General features: G+C 40.0%; 1 protein-coding gene across 2 annotated transcripts; it reads left to right on the forward strand.

The window, feature by feature from the left end:
* The first annotated feature begins 556 nt into the window (after positions 1-556).
* Positions 557-16,885, forward strand: unc13d (unc-13 homolog D (C. elegans)). Of its 2 annotated transcripts, none has more exons than XM_035997459.1 (34): positions 557-705; positions 1,715-1,741; positions 3,184-3,246; positions 3,348-3,404; positions 3,491-3,598; positions 3,709-3,768; positions 3,970-4,036; positions 5,171-5,351; positions 5,433-5,477; positions 5,567-5,638; positions 5,720-5,789; positions 5,875-5,979; positions 7,137-7,229; positions 7,355-7,455; positions 8,037-8,154; positions 8,995-9,116; positions 9,212-9,302; positions 9,387-9,443; positions 9,560-9,657; positions 10,679-10,730; positions 10,852-10,982; positions 11,672-11,789; positions 11,883-12,035; positions 12,153-12,248; positions 12,327-12,533; positions 12,645-12,719; positions 12,801-12,880; positions 13,005-13,119; positions 14,407-14,478; positions 14,607-14,690; positions 14,786-14,906; positions 15,013-15,136; positions 15,272-15,492; positions 16,694-16,885. In XM_035997459.1, exons 1-34 carry the CDS (start codon positions 646-648, stop codon positions 16,804-16,806), a joined length of 3,357 nt encoding a protein of 1,118 aa, XP_035853352.1. In that variant the 5' UTR covers positions 557-645; the 3' UTR covers positions 16,807-16,885. The 2 variants fall into 2 exon arrangements, with proteins under 2 accessions (XP_035853352.1, XP_031146974.1); XM_031291114.2 differs by having other exon boundaries at positions 562-705; positions 3,190-3,246.
* The last annotated feature ends 235 nt before the right edge of the window (positions 16,886-17,120 follow it).

Raw genomic sequence — 17,120 nt, forward strand, 5'->3', positions numbered from 1 at the left:
CATAGAAAGGTTTGGAGATACAGAAACAAATATAGAAAGTCTATACAGAATGAGATGTGTGTGTGTAGATAGATGTGTAATACACATTGTAATATTGGCAGACATTAACTCTCAGTGCAGTAACCATAATAGAATAATGGAGTAAATACATTTTTGAATAGTATACACCCTAATGGGACACAGGTAGGGCTAACAATAGACAAACCACAGATGAACTGCTGTGGACTGTCTCATGTTACATGCTGTTTCATTACCTCATTTGCACCATGGATGCAATCGTGCAATCATCGTGGGTTCCATGGTAACTGCTAACAGTAAAATAAGAAGAGTATACCTGGGCATGTAAAACCCTAACTACAATTACAGTCAAAGAGTCAATGGTTTGGGTTTGGCGTTTAGCTTTAAGTGACTGAGATCTGTTTTTTTGAATTCTAGTGCCCTACATTGTGTAGAGCACTAGATGAAAAAAAAAAAGTCATAAGTCAAAATTGTTCACATAACCACCTTCTACAGGAAGTGATGACTTCCGGCTGCTGTATGACAGTTCATCTAAACACATCACACACACAGCTTCCCTATTTATCACACACACCGAGTACGCCAGCTTACCAGGCAGGAGTCTGGTTGTCAAATATTAGCATCATAATGTCAAGTCAAAGTGAGCCCACCAGCACCGGAGACAATCTACTGCAAACACCTGAACAGGTATGGACTCAAATTCACTTGTTTGGATTTAAAATATACTACATTTTAGTTTCATTTTGGCTCTCTGCTAGTTACTAACCAAATAGTTTTTACGATTTTCTTTCACCTAGTAAAATACAAATCGTAAAAATCTACTTTTGTTTTGTAATGGGTTTTGTGTTTCTCTAGGTCTTCTTATCAATTCTGCACCCATTGTCTAGCTTTTGGCTGATCATTTTCTCTTCTCTCTCTCTATCTTTGTGAAAACCCCAAACCTTAAATTGTTAGATGAGTCATAGCAGTGTTCAAATCACACTAAAACACTGACTCATGTTGTCCAAATGGCTATTTCAAGATGCTGTGACTATGATTCATAATTGTTTTAGATATATGCTTGGATCAGATGATGCAGAATGAAGCATGTTTGTCCCGGAAGACAGCCACACATTGTGTTTCGGCGTATGTTGCAATTGTCGGCAGTCAACACATTTGGAGGAGACTCGTAATGTTTATTGAGCTACCTTATGTTTTGACTACACAGTAGTTTTGCAACATTGCTATGATATGCAAACATAATAAAACTAGTTATGCATGTGTGTTGTGGTTGGGTACCTGTGTATTTGCATATGTATCTTAGGATGGGTTACTAGTCATTCCCTTTAAGGTCATTTTTCCTGGTTTGATATTGAGTGGGTTGTTGCCTCTTAAGTCACTTTTATTATCAGCAATAGAGGAAGTCACTAACAGACGCAGACCTTATCAGCAAAAAAAAAGCACCAGTGTTTCTTGAGCCTAGTGAGGCTGTTATTTACTAATGGAGATATTTAAGGCCTCTTTGCACATTCATTTTAAAGAGCTGATGATGAGACGATATGACCTTCAAATACCTGTTTAAATAACTATGTACTTTGACATCATGATTCGATTCCCTGTATTTAAACATAAACACGTTTATATATATATATATAATTTTTTTTATATATTGTGTTTATTGGTTTTTAACACTTTTATATTTTTTATCCTTTTCCAGGAACAAGGCTTATCAAGACTCAGACAGGTATGCAGCTTTGCTTTTCAAAGAAAGGTTTCTTCTATATGTCTTGAAGAAGTATTATATAAATATTATTTGTCATTTTTTGCATGTTAAGCTAATTTAAGTGCAGTGGCTTAGGCTTGGTGACTGCACATTTCTAACAGAAAGCCTGTGTTACAAACTGGAAGTTTGAGGTTTGAAAGACATGGGCAATGGGCATTTACCAAGCAGGAAGGGTCTACCAAAAGACATTATTGAGTTGCATTATGGGAAATGTAAAATCCGGGGCGCCCGGATAGCTCAGTTGGTAGACCGGGCACCGGGTTTACTCCAACGCTTTGCTGCTTGTCATTCCCCCCATCTCTCTCCCCTTTCATGTCTTCAGCTGTCCTGTCAATGAAAGGCCTAAAAATGCCAAAATAAATTAAGTTATTGATGATGGGGATAAAAGGTAAGGATACCTTGGCTTAAGGCCGTTTTACGGTTCTGCGGAGGCTCCACGCAGAGCTTTCGCCGTAGCCTACGTAAGTGGCGACGTGCGTCGCTGCGACTAGAGCGTAGGGTCCAGCGTAGACGCAGAGGGGTCTGCGGGGGTATGCCGTCGATTCGACGCAGAAGCATAAAACGGCCTTTACTGTGCATTGATTTTGATAATATTTTTTACAATCTGTTTCTCGCATTCCCCCAACTTTACAGAATTGCAATACTAATTCAGAAACGTTCATTGTAATCCATTACCCAACTTTCAAGAGTTACAAGAGTCTATAAACAACATTTTATTAGAGATGCACCGATTGTGAAATTCTGGGCCAATATATGTTTAAAATAGCAATTTGGCCCATAGCCAAAGCCGATATCAATTATTTTTGTTGTTGTTTATTTTGTTTTTGTTATTTATTCCCCCGTTTATGCCAGGCAAACAAAGAAATCTTCATTATAAAAAAAATAACTGAATTGTTCACTGTAATTACACTATCTTTGAATGAGCACAACTTCAATCACACAAACAGCCTTCAAATGAAGCTTCTTTTGCATGAATAAGATACTTCTTTTAAGAAAACAGCTACGTTGAAAGCCTTTTTAACCTCTTAACACAACATTTAGCCAGCACAAAATAGATGCAACACAACAGATAAACATCAACCACTGCAATCAGTGAATGTCATCTTATTTGCCAATAGGTCGATTGCAGTCAACAAGGCGAATACCGGGCGATACCGATGTTCGGGCCGATAAATCAGCAATAAATCGGCGCATCCCTCATCTGTGTGGAAATGAATGGAAACCAATTTTCTGTTTAGAAAATTGGGGAAAATATATTTACACTACAGCATGTTTTGGGAAATAGTCCACAGTAATGTAAAGCATTCATAATTTGTACTAAGTGGTCTACATGTGAAGTCACTGGCATGGTCCTTTAAGTAAGTGTTTTGTCATGGCTGCCTTTTGCCTTTTTCTGTCTTTATCTTCAGTTATCGCCTGGCCATGTACGTAAACTGGGGTTGACGAGGAAAATGCGAGAAAGGAGGGTAGGCGACACTACGTAACCTTCAAATACCTCAAATGTAACCTGAGAATATCTTACAATCTGACAGAATCAAGGAGAAAATGTGCTGCTCTTCTCCTTTAGGATTTCAAGGAAGATGAAAACCCAGAAGAGAAAGCCCAGAGACACAAGGAGCAGGAGGTATCACCATTCATGTGCTGTACTTCTCATTAAATGTTTGGTTTGTTTTCCAACCGAGCTCTCACTCTGTTTATTTCTGTTTAAAGCTGAAGCCTCTGTATAAAGAGCTGTTGTACACCATCGCTCATAAGATGGGTCAACCGTCATCAGCTGAGGTCTTCACAGATAGCCAGCTTCAACAGTACATCAAGGAGGTAAGCACCATGGCTTCACACATAACACATAACACATCCGCTGCTGTGTTGGCGTACAACTGTTTACACAGATTTTTTTTCTCTCTCGCTCCATCTATCCTATCTACCAGGCTTTCGTTATGACAGAGTCAGAGCACAACAGTCTGACCGAGAAAGTACGGAGCACAGAGGTGAGAAAAGGAAGTCAGCATGTTTGTTCCAGTGAATGCACCTTTAGATACCCCTATATCATTCATAGCAAGCATCTTAACGTCCCACCATCTTCCGTTCAGTTTACCAGTGGCAGAAATGATGTCATCTGCATGTCTGAGTCAGCAATAAGTGGCTGTCTGAGTACCAAAGCATCTAAATAACTATCTGACCCGTTACAGCCCCCAGTATACTGCCTCATGGCCACTGTAAAGGAAGCCAAGGGAATCCTGGGAAAAGACGTCAGTGGTAAGGATGAATCCTAATGACTTTGGTGATCCCCCTGACTTTCCATCTAGGGCCACCAGCAGCTCAAAGTTTTCACTTAGCCAGAATGATCTCAACATCTATTCAGTGGTTTGGCACAAAATCTGGAGATTTACATTTTTTGCTACACAGTGACAACTATTGGATGGATTTCCATTTCATTTTGGTACAGACACATGTTCCCCTCAGGATGAATTGTAACAATTGATGAGTAATGATTTTTTTCCCTCTATCACTATTATTAGACCAAAATGTGTCCAATACGTTGGTTTTCAACCAAATATCTGTATAACAAATTACATCCCTATCAGCTTCAACTGAATTGTGTTCAGTGCTAGGAAATGTTAGCATGCAAACTTGTGAAACTAAAATGGTGAACATAGTAAAAATGATACCTGCCAAACATCATCATGTTAGCATTGTCATTGCGAGCATTTTAGCATGCTGAAATTAGCACTCAGCCTGTTAAAGTAAAGTGTTTTCCTGAGATTACAGTTGGAAAGTGACTCTGAAGTTGACATGTTGCGGTGTTTCCGTACCTTGGTTGAATTCCTCTATACTAACGTGTTGTGTTGTAGGTGACTTTCGGTTCTCATGTTTGAGAACCGAACCTTCTTTCACTTCTTGTTAACTGCATGTGGTATTTGTGGAGTAATCTCTTGCTATATCTGGATTATGAAATACTGTCGCCACACTCTCAAGTCTGGTACAGACACATGTTCCCCTCAGGATGAATTGTAACAATTGATGAGTAATGATTTTTTTCTCCCTAGCATTATCATTAGACCAAAATGTGTCCAATACGTTGGTTTTCAACCAAATACCTGTATAACAAATTACATTCCCATCAGCTTCAGATGAACTGTGTTCAGTGCTAGCAAATGTTGGCGTGCAAACTTGAACTTAAATGGTGAACATAGTAAAAATGATACTGTCACCACACTCTCAAGTCTGGAATTACTGGAATTGTTGGGTCTTTGTAAATCATAGAGTGTGGTCTAGACCTAATGTAGCCGTAAAGTGTCTTGAGATAACTCATGTTATGATTTGATACTATAAATAAAGTTGAATTGAATTGAATTGAAGTCTACTGCAGATCTCGTGTGTGTTGAACAGGTTTCAGTGACCCATACTGCCTGCTGACCATAATGGAGGACGAGGAGGAGAGCCGAACACGCCGGTCCAGAGCCAAACCCAGTAAATCTATTGTAAAGGACGCCGTATCTGATGACAAAATCTACCAGTCAGACATAAAGAAGCAGACTCTGAACCCCATCTGGAACCAAACCTTCATACTGTGAGTCTAAATGTGTGTACTTATGTCAGGTGAACCAGGTTGAAATTTCTTTTTCTTATCATTTTGTTCTTTTTGGTTTAGAGAGTTCAGAGGCATCGCCGGTGCCAGCTTCCACCTTGAGATGTGGTGAGATAAAAAAAAAAGAGTTCCACTTTTTCTTCTTTGAAATCCTCCTCTTCATTACATTGACCTTAACAGTGCTGTTTCTGTTTCAGGGATAAGGACGAAGAGGTTTCGCTCACTCAGAAACTAGAAGATATCAAAACCAACTTCAATAGCTTAAGAAGGTATTACACTCTCTCTGTGACTCACAAAAAAAAAAGATGACTCAGCAAAGCAGGTGAACGTTTCTATTTGTACCTGTTTAGGATGATCAAGGAAGCCAAAAAGGAGAAAGGGACAGATGACTTTTTGGGAAATGTGGTCCTAAAACTACAGGTAGTAAATGTTTTTATTTTGATATCTGCTATTTTACTTTTCACAGCTTCCTAGTCTAATAATCATTTGTATCATCTCACTTTAGGATCTCCACTGTACTGAAGACCACTGGTACAATCTGGAGCCCAGAACAGAGACGTATCCTGATCGCGGCCAGTGCCACCTGAATCTCAAGTTCATCCATAAAGCGGTAAAAACGTGCATTCTCATCCCGTAACTCATTGTTGGTTTTATATGGAAGAGGATTAGGGCCCCATGTGAAAAAAATTATTGAGTTCTGAGTTTAAAGGCAGAATTCTGAGAAAAAAAGTCAGAATTCTGACTTTAATCTTATGATTCTGACTTTTTTTTCACCTTTATTTTTACAGGCAAGTCATTAAAAACAGGTTCTTATTTACATATATATATATATATTAGTGCTGTCAAACGATTAAAATATTTAATCGCGATTAATCGCATTAATGTCATAGTTAACTCGCAATTAATCACACATTTTTATCTATTCTAAATGTCCCTATTCAATCCAATAATGTCAAATTATTTTTTCTCATTTTAATGCTCTTATCAACATGGAAAAGTGGATCGGCTTGCTCTGTGCTTTTGTCGCCTGGCTTTGACGAGGGGGTGGAGAATTCACATCAGCTGTGTGCTTGGCCATCAAGTGGTATTTCAGACTGGACGTGCTGCGATGATAGCTCAGTTCACAACGACAAAACACACAGATCATTTTGGTCTTGTCAATGGAACCATTTGGCAACTTTTTAAAAGTAAACTTTCTATTCAGAATATTATTGGCATCCATTTCGGCGTCTCGTCCACTCAAAACGTAACGTTAGCCTACTACTCTTTGGCCGGCTCGCAAGCCCAAACTAGTGTGTGCGGCGTGCCTGTTGTTTTGTTTCCGGTCTAGCTAGATCCGGTGTGGTGTTGTAGTTTTTCTAACGTTACTAGTTGTTGCAACAGCATGTGAAAAAACTACGAAGTTTGCTATGCCAAAAAGAACGTTAATCTCGCGATAAAAAAATTGACGTCGTTAAAATGGGTTTGCGTTAACGCCATTAATAACGCGTTTAACTGACAGCACTAATATATATATATATATATACTTATGACTTTTTTCTCAGTATTCCCAGAATAAAGTCATAATTCTGACTTTAATCTCATAATTCAGACTTTTTTTTTTTTATAAAAAAAACAAATTGACTGGGATTTATGGCCTCTGGTGAAGTTACTGACACCTGTGTTCACGTACGATGAAAAAGTGGGCATAAAATATTACAATAATGTATTAAATGTATGCTTATACTTCATTTTTTTAAAACTGGGTTTGCGTTTTATGACCAACAGAGAGACGGGACGCTGAGTGCCGGTCGTAGCGCTTACATCAATTACTGTGGGATTCTGCAGCAGTTTGTTCAAGCTTACATCTCCAAGCAACAGGTAAAGGACAAGAACACTCCATCTTTTCAAAATACCATTTAAATCGCTTACTTTTCTTTCTTTCTTTCTTTCTTTCTTTCTTTCTTTCTCTCTTCTTAACTCCCCCATCTTGCTTGGTTTTTCAGAGTTCTGCTCCGTGGAAAGGGGCACTGTGTGGCGAGGCTCAGACTCTGCTGGAGCTCTATGCTACGCAGAATGACCTTTCACCTTTTCTTCAGGACCTGGCGTAAGTACCACGTTAACATCAGGCAGAATTATAACAGATTACATCAGAGTATACTAGTGTTTAGACAGGAACCAGTTCTCAAGCTCTATACACACTGAAAGGAATTGATGCAGCACATTCTAAAAGCATAATTTAAGGGGAAATGCAAGAAATGCACTATAAATAAGCTTTATAGTTTATCTCACTATTCGATATTATAACTTATCAGCTTGTATGAGGTGATATGAACATATTTTTACAAAGTTCTGCTGTCCAAATTATTGATACCACACAAACCTTAAGTAGAAATGAACTAATTAAATAGTTTAAGGTTTTGTTTTACACATTTGAAGAGATTTGTATGATGTAAAGCATAACAGTGGAACACGGTCTAATACAGCATTGTACATCAAATATTATTACATTTATTATAAATTGAATTAAAATATAAAAAAAAAAAAAATATATATATATATATATATATGATATCACGATAGCAGTTTCAAGCATACCAGCTTTTTGTTACCACTGCAATGTGCGCATGCCATGTTCTCTTTTTGTTGTACTTCTCAGTAAGTTTGTGGATGTGTGTACCTCAACAGGAAGTGGGTGGCTTACAGCAAGCTGTACCAGAGTTTAGAGGTGGACTCGTCTGTGCTGTTCCAGCAGCTAACCAGTGTAGAGTACCATTGGCATCAGCAGAAGCTGCCATACCAACAGGTAGTGCTCACTTCATTGTCAGTGGTGGAAGGTAACTTGTGCTGCCTTCAAATGGAGCTACTGCCACCCAACATAATGTAATGTAGTGCAGGAAATCCAAAGGCATAATGCAGTGATTCTCAACTGGTGGGTCACGGACAGCTGGTCAATAATGGTCAATTTAATGCGCATCTGATTTTGGACTGGATAAAGTATATCTGATTATTTCAGATATATTGAGCAAATTGTTTTTGATTTTAGTTTGCATCGCCAGCTGTAAGTCATGACAAGTCTTGTCTTTTCAAGACGGCGGCCGCATGTAAACATGAACGCGAGTGTCTTTATAATCTATCTTTTCAATAAACTGTCTGTACACTTACAAAGTTCTCAATGCTTCGGTTAACATTTAGGGACCCTCATTATGCTACTGTTGAAGTTTGGTGATATTTTGAGCCTTTTTAGTGGTATAAATAGCAATTTGTTTTACTTTCCCTGTCCCCCGAATACTAGCGTTGTAAGCTAATCAGCGGTCTGCGCTAGCTTGTTTCGAGCTACAAACACATTCGATTAGCATGAAAACATGTCCCAGAGAGCGATCGAGTGGGTACACATCTGTTATTAACCCCTACATTCATTTTCTGTGGGAATTGTCCTTTAAATAAAGGATCTGAATACTTCTCCCACTGCTGCTAACTGCCTATTCCAACCATATAATGAATTTATTCATCTTGCACTAATTTCAAGAGATTTATTGCCAGATTTGCCTGGTTCCTTTACTAAAATGTAAAGAAAAAAAAGAAACCAGGAGTTATTATCTAAGCACACAGTAGGATTGAGAAAGGTGTTGCACTCTGTTAACAGAAACAGGAACTTGGGGACTCTCTTCATGGTTTCCTGCAATACGGACTGTGTCTGGTGGCCAAATACAGAGACATCTTCCCCCCAACTCCCAGTGCTACTCCAAAACTACACACACTGCTCAGGTATGTACATGGTTGTGTGGTGATATATTTGCTAACATAGGTGTTGTAATTAAATACATAGATTAAGCAAAAAAAGGAATGTGCTTTTGTTTCAGAATCTTGGTCCAGATCTGTAAGACTCAGGCGTTTCAGAAACTGAACCCAGCTCACTTTGAGTTACATGATGAGGTCAGCGATGCCATACAGGTCAGTAATCATACTAGTGATATTATTACCAACAGTTTGTATATCATAAGTCTTTAATTACTCATATTAGGACTTTTATATCAGACAGGTACACAGGAGTGGTTTACCATCAAAAAGGGTTTGCACCAGCCAATGACTAAGGTAAAGACAAGCACATCATGAAAGGCTTCACATTGTGGAATTGAGGGTGATATGGTTTCTCCATTTTATTTTATAATACTAAAGTCATGTTGTTTTTTCACCATGCTGATATACAGGACCTGTCAGAGATCGTGAACGCCCTCTCCAGATTGATTGGGGAGGTGCAGTTAGACATAAAACACAACAAGGATGCCTGGAATAGGGTATTTGTCAGGTAAGGTAGGACAATTGAACTACTGTAAGCACTAGCGTTGTTTTTTTCTCCATTAAAGGTGCACTATGAGTTGGAGCATGGTCACTTCTGTTGACGTTCCAAGTAAATTTCAAACAAAACAGAGCAAGCTCGCCCCTCCCCTCATGTTTCCCTAACTGTCATGACTAACTGACTAACTGTCACTAACCCCCACCCCCTCCCCCAACCATCTTGTCTGTGATTGGCTGGAGTGGTTTGTTGTATTTTGGTGCACAGCCTGTGCCCCTAGTGTTTGTTTGACGTTTACGACCCTTGTGTTGTCTCCCGAGACCGGGCATTTTCACAGTGTATGCAGGCAGCTAGCGGATCAAGGAGAGATGCCTGCGATTTGAGACAAAAATGAAAGTGCGCTGAAGCCATGCAGGAACTCATAGTGCACCTTTAATAGACAGACATTTTGAATTGCTGTAACCAGGTGTTTCAAATAAACATTGATCATGGATGCACTTATTCGATTTCTTTAGTTTTCTATACTGTTTGGTTTTGTCTCACTTTTGCAATATTTAGAATGTATTGTTTATATTTTGTATATATTTTGTACTTATTTCACCATGGGTCGGAGAGAAACACATTATCAATTCCTCTGTATGTCTGGCACATATTTTGAAAGAATTGACAATAAAGTTGATTTGACTTGATTCCATTCAGGTTGGTCAGTTCCAGGGTCCTGGTTTTGTGTATGCTGGTTTACTGGAATGGCTCACTGGGACAGTTTGTTAATGTTATTAGTTGCACCTGTGCATTTCCTACTATAACATGTCAAACTGTCTGCAGTGAGCCAAATTGAGTTTTAATGCATGAAAGGGCTTTGGGCTAGCACTATTAATAAAAAAAATAACAAAGTCCCATTTAGACAAATCAACATGGCTTCCAAAAAAACTTATTAGAAACAACTGTGTTTCAAAAGGGCGTCGCCATTCAAATTGCATTAAGACATGTTTACCTGTTGTAATCATGAATGTGTTTTTTCTCATGATTATAGTGCTGTGCAGGTGGATGTGTTCACTGTGGTCTATAAAAGGTTTGACTCTCTGGTAAGTGGCAAATGGAACCGTTTATGTCCCCTCAACCTCCAGGTGTCTTGACAAACGTCTTTAGAATAATTCAATCTTACTTCATCTCACCTCATTTTTTCTCCTCTTCTCTCCTCCATAGCTTGCAAATGAAGTGAGGGAAACCTTATCCCTGATTGAGGGTCACATGGAGCAGGCTCTAGCCAACAGCTTGTTCCCTGTTTACCTGAGCCTGCAGGCCATCCACAAAGACAAGGCTTACTTACAGAAAAGGTTGGTTATCAAAGGCTACTCACACACTTTTTTTGTCAGCTGTTACCCCCCCCCCTCCCTATCAGATGACCCTTGCATCGATACCACCCGTCATGTTCTGAATTTGTTTATTTTAGTTTATTTTAAAGTGGATGTTTAGTAAAGTGGATATTGTTACAATCATTTTTTGATACTATTGATATTGTTTTGATATTATTGAATTACAGTCAAACTGTCAATGTTTAGGTCAGTTTCGTTTGCTGCTACTAAAAAGTTGTACTATAAACATTTCAATTGTTTATCTATTACTTTTAGCTAATTATCTTACCTGTTTACCCATTATGTTAAGCTTACCCTAATTATTTCATCTCTGTCTGTTACTTTTAGCTAGTTATTTCAGCTGCTTACTTTTAGCAAATTATTTTCCAATGTCTATCCATTGGTTTTAGCTAATTATCTTACCTGTTTATCTATTAGCACACTTTAAGCTAATGCTAACTATTTCAACTGTTTAACCGTTACTTTTAGCCTTTAGCTAATTATTACAGTTGCTTACTCTTAGTTAACTTTTTTAGCTAATGCTAATTATTTCAACTGTTTATTTGTTACTTTTAGCTAACTCCCACCCTGCATGCAAAAGGGTGCTACTGAACAAACAAAATATAAACAAAAGAAAATGAAAATGTTAGGAGTTCTTACTGTTGTTCCAGGGGATTACTTGAGTTAACAAATTTTCAAGAGGGCTTCAGAGAGGCTCTGCCTTACTGGTTGAACCAGGCCTTCAGCACAACTCAGGATAGGGTGGAGAGGGCTGTGCGGGTAGACCAGGTAACACTCATTTTTTTATACTTGACTATTATAATAAACATTGTTTATTTTATCCACGGTATTATCATGATATGTTTTAATCTCTTCTCTCAGCTCCAACCCCTGCAGTCTGGTGCTGTGCCCATAAAACACAGTAGCTCAGCAGTGGACCTGGTGGCATGTATCCAACCTATCTGCCAGCTGTGGGAGCAGCTGTCCTGGCCTGACCCTGAGGAGGCCTTCATGCTCATGGTCAAACTCACTGAGGTGCAGTATTCTGCCATTAACATGGTCCTAATCAGATGCTATACTGTTCAGATTATCTGAATGTGTGGGAATGCTGGTAGTTGACGTGGTCTATCTTTGCTTTCTGTGTGTTTTCAGGATGTGTGTAAGATTGTGGTGAACTACTGTCACATCCTGAAGGAGAGGGTCAGGGTGCTGTCAGAGAACTCCGACCACGGCAGCGCCATCAACATGGTAAGGGCAGGCAAGGAGAAAATAAATACTTTGAATGCTACATAGTACACTCATTTACGCTTTCTACTCTCTCTGTAGTTGTGCGTGGTGGTGAATGACTTGGAACACTTACGGTCAGTCCTGACCCGACTTCCTACACAGCTGAACTGGGCAGGGCTCCGAGATCGGACCCAAAATGTGATTGGGGAAAGCCAGTTCCACAACACTCTGCCCTCACAGCTAGAACAAGCCCAGGGTGTCCTTGGCCGAGAGATTCGCTCCGCTTTAGACACTCTTGGAAAAAAGGTGTAACATTTAATCATCATTATATCCTTGAAACTAAATGCAATGATGATGTATGAGTATAGAGAAACCTTCAACATGACCTCTCTGTCTGTCTTCTGTCTGCCTTTCCAGTTAAACAGAGACATTGAGACTCATGTCCGAAACATGTCAACCAGGCGGAGGATTCCCTCCAAGTCCACAGAGGATGTAGGTGACAAATATACAAATATATAACACAAATACAGATGTCTTTTATGCATGCCTGATATCCAACCCTCTCTCTTTTAGGCTGCAGCCCCTCTGATGCAATACCTGGAGCAAGAGCTGCAGTATATGAATGAAAACCTTGTTCAAGAGAACTTCAACAGGTACATACATGTCACAATTCTATCATTGTAAGCTCTCATGGCTCCATGTTGATTTGATCCAGTCTTGAACTCCGCATCTCCTCATGAAATTGTGTCACTTTTTTTTTTTATCTCTCATGCCCAGTCTCCTGATGCCTTTGTGGAATAATTCAGTGAAGATCCTCCACCAGGTGGCTACTCAGCATCCACAGCAAGAAGGGCTCATGGTGTTCTGCCAAAGACTGCTGTACACACTGCAGGTCGGTCCTCAGCCATGTGGATGTCTTGACTGCCAGGGCAGAAGTAGTATAGTTGTGAACTTTAGCTCAGAAAGAATTCCACTTAAAGTATCAGGTTGACATTTTAGGAAATATGCCCAATCACTTTTTTGCTGAGAGGAAGGTATAGTCAGGAGACATAGCTTAGCTTAGCATAAAGACTGTAAGCAGAAGGAAAGAGCTAGCCTGGCTCCGTCCAAAAGTCAAACAAATCCACTTACCAGCACCTCTAAAGCTGTACAAAACAACATGCTGGGGTTTACGGTGGGGCCATAGTTTCATAATAATAATAATAATAATAATATTAACTTTATGTGTATGGCACCTTTCATACATTAAATGCAGCTCAAAGTGCTTTTCAGTATGGCACAATAGGCAAAAGACAACATAAATAAGTTCATTAGAATAGAAGACAATAAAAATACAAATTCACAGAAATAAAATAGTAAAAATGGCAGTAGAAAAAGCTAACAACGAACTACACTAACTAAACGCCAGCCTGAATAAGTAGGTCTTCAGTTGATTTTGTGTCACCGTAGCTTGCATATCTAATGTAGCTGGGCCCCAATCTTGGAGCGTAGTAACTGAAAGCAGTTTCTCTGCTTGTTTTGTGGGCTAATTTGCAGAACAGTTAAAATACCAGTATCAGAGGACCTGAGGGCTCTTGTTGGTTGATAAGGAGTTAAAAAGTCTGAAATGTAAGAAGGTGCTAATCATTAAGAGCTTTGTATGTGAGTAAAATGACTTTAAAATCAACTCTAAAAGAAATGGGAGCCAGAGCAGGGTAGCTAAAACGTTTTTCCAGTATTTTTTAAAAGTCTGGCAGCAGCGTTCTGAACCAGCTGAAGTTTTCCTAACAGCCTTTTTGGTAGGCCAGCCAGAGATGAGTGCAATACAATAATCTAACCCGCTAGTAATTAAAGCATGAATCAATTTTTCAGTGTTAACTTTGCTAATATAAGCTTCAAAGCTTAAATCAAATGTAGAAAATGACACCAAGACTTTTAACTTCTGATTTGGTATGGTGAGCCAGGTCCCCAAGCCTATTAAAAGTGTCTCTCTTTTGCATTCACGTCCTAGCAGCAGTATCTCTGTTTTATCTTCTTTGAGTTTTAAAGATACCTATTCATCCATTGTTGTATCGAGGCCAAACAGGCAGTCAAAGATGATAGGCCATTTGGGTTATTAGGCTCAACAGAAATGCGTAACTATAGTTGGAAATTTACTATGGAGTTTCATGGTACATTTTGATTTTGGGTGTGAATTTAGTGCCTGGAGCTGTGCTTCCACGCTGAGGGAAATGGACTCCCTCTGAACACACTCCACTCTGATGAGTACAAGGTAACTAAAGACAACATTTCCTTGAATTATATATTTTCGGATCTACATTTCCTCAGACAAAAAAAGAAAACCGTGTATGTGATAATATGCTTCATTCACATTTCATTATTTCTCTCCTTTGTGTCCAGGCTCTCAAAGCTCACCTTACTCACAACTCTCTGAGCAGCTGGCAGCTTATGGAGAAGTTCCTTGAAAGGAAAATATCGGAGCAGGTGAGAAAGGCACCTGCAAGAAATGCTTTTCAGACTACAGCAAACTCATGCTATTTGTTCAATCTTTCTCTCTGTTTCTCCTGTATGCACAACAGAATGTGTACAGCGGAGAGAAATATGGTGCTGTCACCCTCCTCACGTCCTACAGGAGATCAGACCAAAGACTCAGAGTTGAGGTGTTGAATGCAGTCAACCTCATACCAATGGACTCTAATGGTAAGACCATGCAGAACAACTGCAGCCATATATACGTACATTTCAGGAAATGCACATTGCTATGCAACCTTTCCCTGAAGGCTTAATGCTTTGATGCTTTTGCCAGGTTTCAGCGATCCGTTTGTGCAGCTGAGTCTGGAGCCTAACCACATTTTTCCTGAGGTAGAACTTCGCTGCACTCAGATCAAAAGCTGTGATCTCAATCCCCTTTTTGATGAGGCCTTTGAATTGTAAGTTGTTGGTTTTATATTTGTCACTATTCTTGTCATCATTCTCAGTTTTCACACTGCCAAGTGAACCTGTACAGCCATCAGCTTTCCAGATGTTTTTGACATCCTCTGATCTCTGTCTCCACTATATCCCAGTCTGGTATCCCTGGATCAGTGCCAGGCTCCAGGGGCTTGCCTGGTTGTGACAGTTCTGGACCATGACACCTTGAGGACAGATGACTTTGAAGGCGAGGCCTTCCTGGCCCTCAAGTCCATACCAGGAGTAGCTGGAGGAAAGGAAGGAGATGGACTCAGTACACAGCCAGATGCCATCCCTGCTCAGATTCGACTGTCTCTGATGCATCCTAAACCAAATGGTATGATCCGAGCCCGGTTCTAGGCATGGGCACGGCAAACGCTCCCCAAATTTAAAATAAAAAGTATTTTTATTTTACCTTGTCGGTTCAACCAATCATACAAATGCCACATCGAAATAATATCTTTAATGGCCTATAAAACATGGAGACACAACAAAAGAGCAGTGGCACTTTTCTGATCAGTAGGTTTTCCCTAAGCGTAACTTGCCAGACGCATTTAACCCGAGCTGGTACTGTGGGAGACCATGGCCAGAGTACTCAAAGTACTAAAAGTCCCATTCTGAGCCAGGAAAACCCTGAAAAAACACTAGTCGTTGGTGGCCAACCAACCTCTGTTACTGCCCCCTCCCCTCCCCATTCAAACCAGTCTACAACCGGACCTGGTATGATCTGTCAGTGGTTTAGACCAATGAAGCCGGACTTTATTTTAATTAACCTATGAAGCAAAAAATAACTTGCTGGGCCCCTATTAAACCCCACTTTCTACCCAGTCCCTGTGCAATGTGTACAGTACTTCTGTGGTTAAACACTATCCACATCCATCCATCTTCAACCGCTTATCCAGGGTCGGGTCGCGGGGACAGCAGCTACAGCAGCTCCAGCAGCTCCAGCAGGGGGCCCCAAACTTCCCTTTCCGGAGCCACATTAGCCAGCTCTGACTGGGGGATCCCGAGGTGTTCCCAGGCCAGGGTGGAGATATACCTATTCACCTAGTCCTGGGTCTTCCCTGAGGCCTCCTCCCAGCTGGACGTGTCTGGAATACCTCCCTATGGAGGAGCCCAGGGGGCATCCTTACCAGATACCCAAACCACCTCAACTGGCTCCTTTCAACGCAAAGGAGCAGCGGCTCTACTCTGAGTTCCTCACAGATAACTGAGCTTCTCACCCTATTTCTAAGGGACTGCCACTCCCCTGAGAAAACCCATTACGGCCGCTAATACCCGGGATCTCGTTCTTTCGGTCATGACCCAGCCTTTATGACCACAAGTGAGGGTAGGAACGAAAATTAACCGGTAGATCGAGAGCTTTGCCTTGTGGCTCAGCTCTCTTTTCGATACGGTGCGGTGAACTGTGACAAATAGAGAGCTAAATAGTATATCTAGCTATAATAATGAAATCAATATTTTAAAATGAGCAAATTCTAATCTAAGTTACAATGATTACTGTCTTGCAAATCCTGAAGCTGTTTATTATTTTCCAGAGGACAGCATTCTGAGGTTACTGGAATCCAGGAGAGGAGAGCGAGATGCTCAGGCCTACGTGAAGAAGCGAAGACAGAGAGAGAAGCAGTCCCAGGAGGGGATTCAACCGTGACAAACATGCGGACAATTTCTTCTTCCAAAAATATACAATTTGTTTTAATGATTTGTACCAAAAACAAAGAAAAAAAAAATCACTCAGAAAGAAACACTGGTGTTGGATGAGTTGTGTGTGGACAGTATGCCGAGCACGGGTTCACTGAAGACCATCACAGTGATCATGAACACTTTCACACCTGCATTTAAAACTCATACACCTGATACATGCATGCTTTGTCTAGTCAGTGCAAGAGATATGTAGTATGACATCACTTAACTATATGTATATATTATATAATATATATATATAAATAATATATATATATATAT

Source organism: Sander lucioperca, chromosome 22 (assembly GCF_008315115.2).
Source record: "Sander lucioperca isolate FBNREF2018 chromosome 22, SLUC_FBN_1.2, whole genome shotgun sequence".
Taxonomy (NCBI): domain Eukaryota; kingdom Metazoa; phylum Chordata; class Actinopteri; order Perciformes; family Percidae; genus Sander; species Sander lucioperca.

Excerpts from the sequence above, each read along its gene's own strand:
- unc13d (XM_035997459.1), top strand. The coding sequence starts at position 646 with ATGTCAAGTCAAAGTGAGCCCACCAGCACCGGAGACAATCTACTGCAA. Across the intron at positions 3,599-3,708 it reads TTCAACAGTACATCAAGGAG|GCTTTCGTTATGACAGAGTC; the intron begins GTAAGCACCATG and ends CCTATCTACCAG. Across the intron at positions 14,907-15,012 it reads CATACCAATGGACTCTAATG|GTTTCAGCGATCCGTTTGTG; the intron begins GTAAGACCATGC and ends TGCTTTTGCCAG.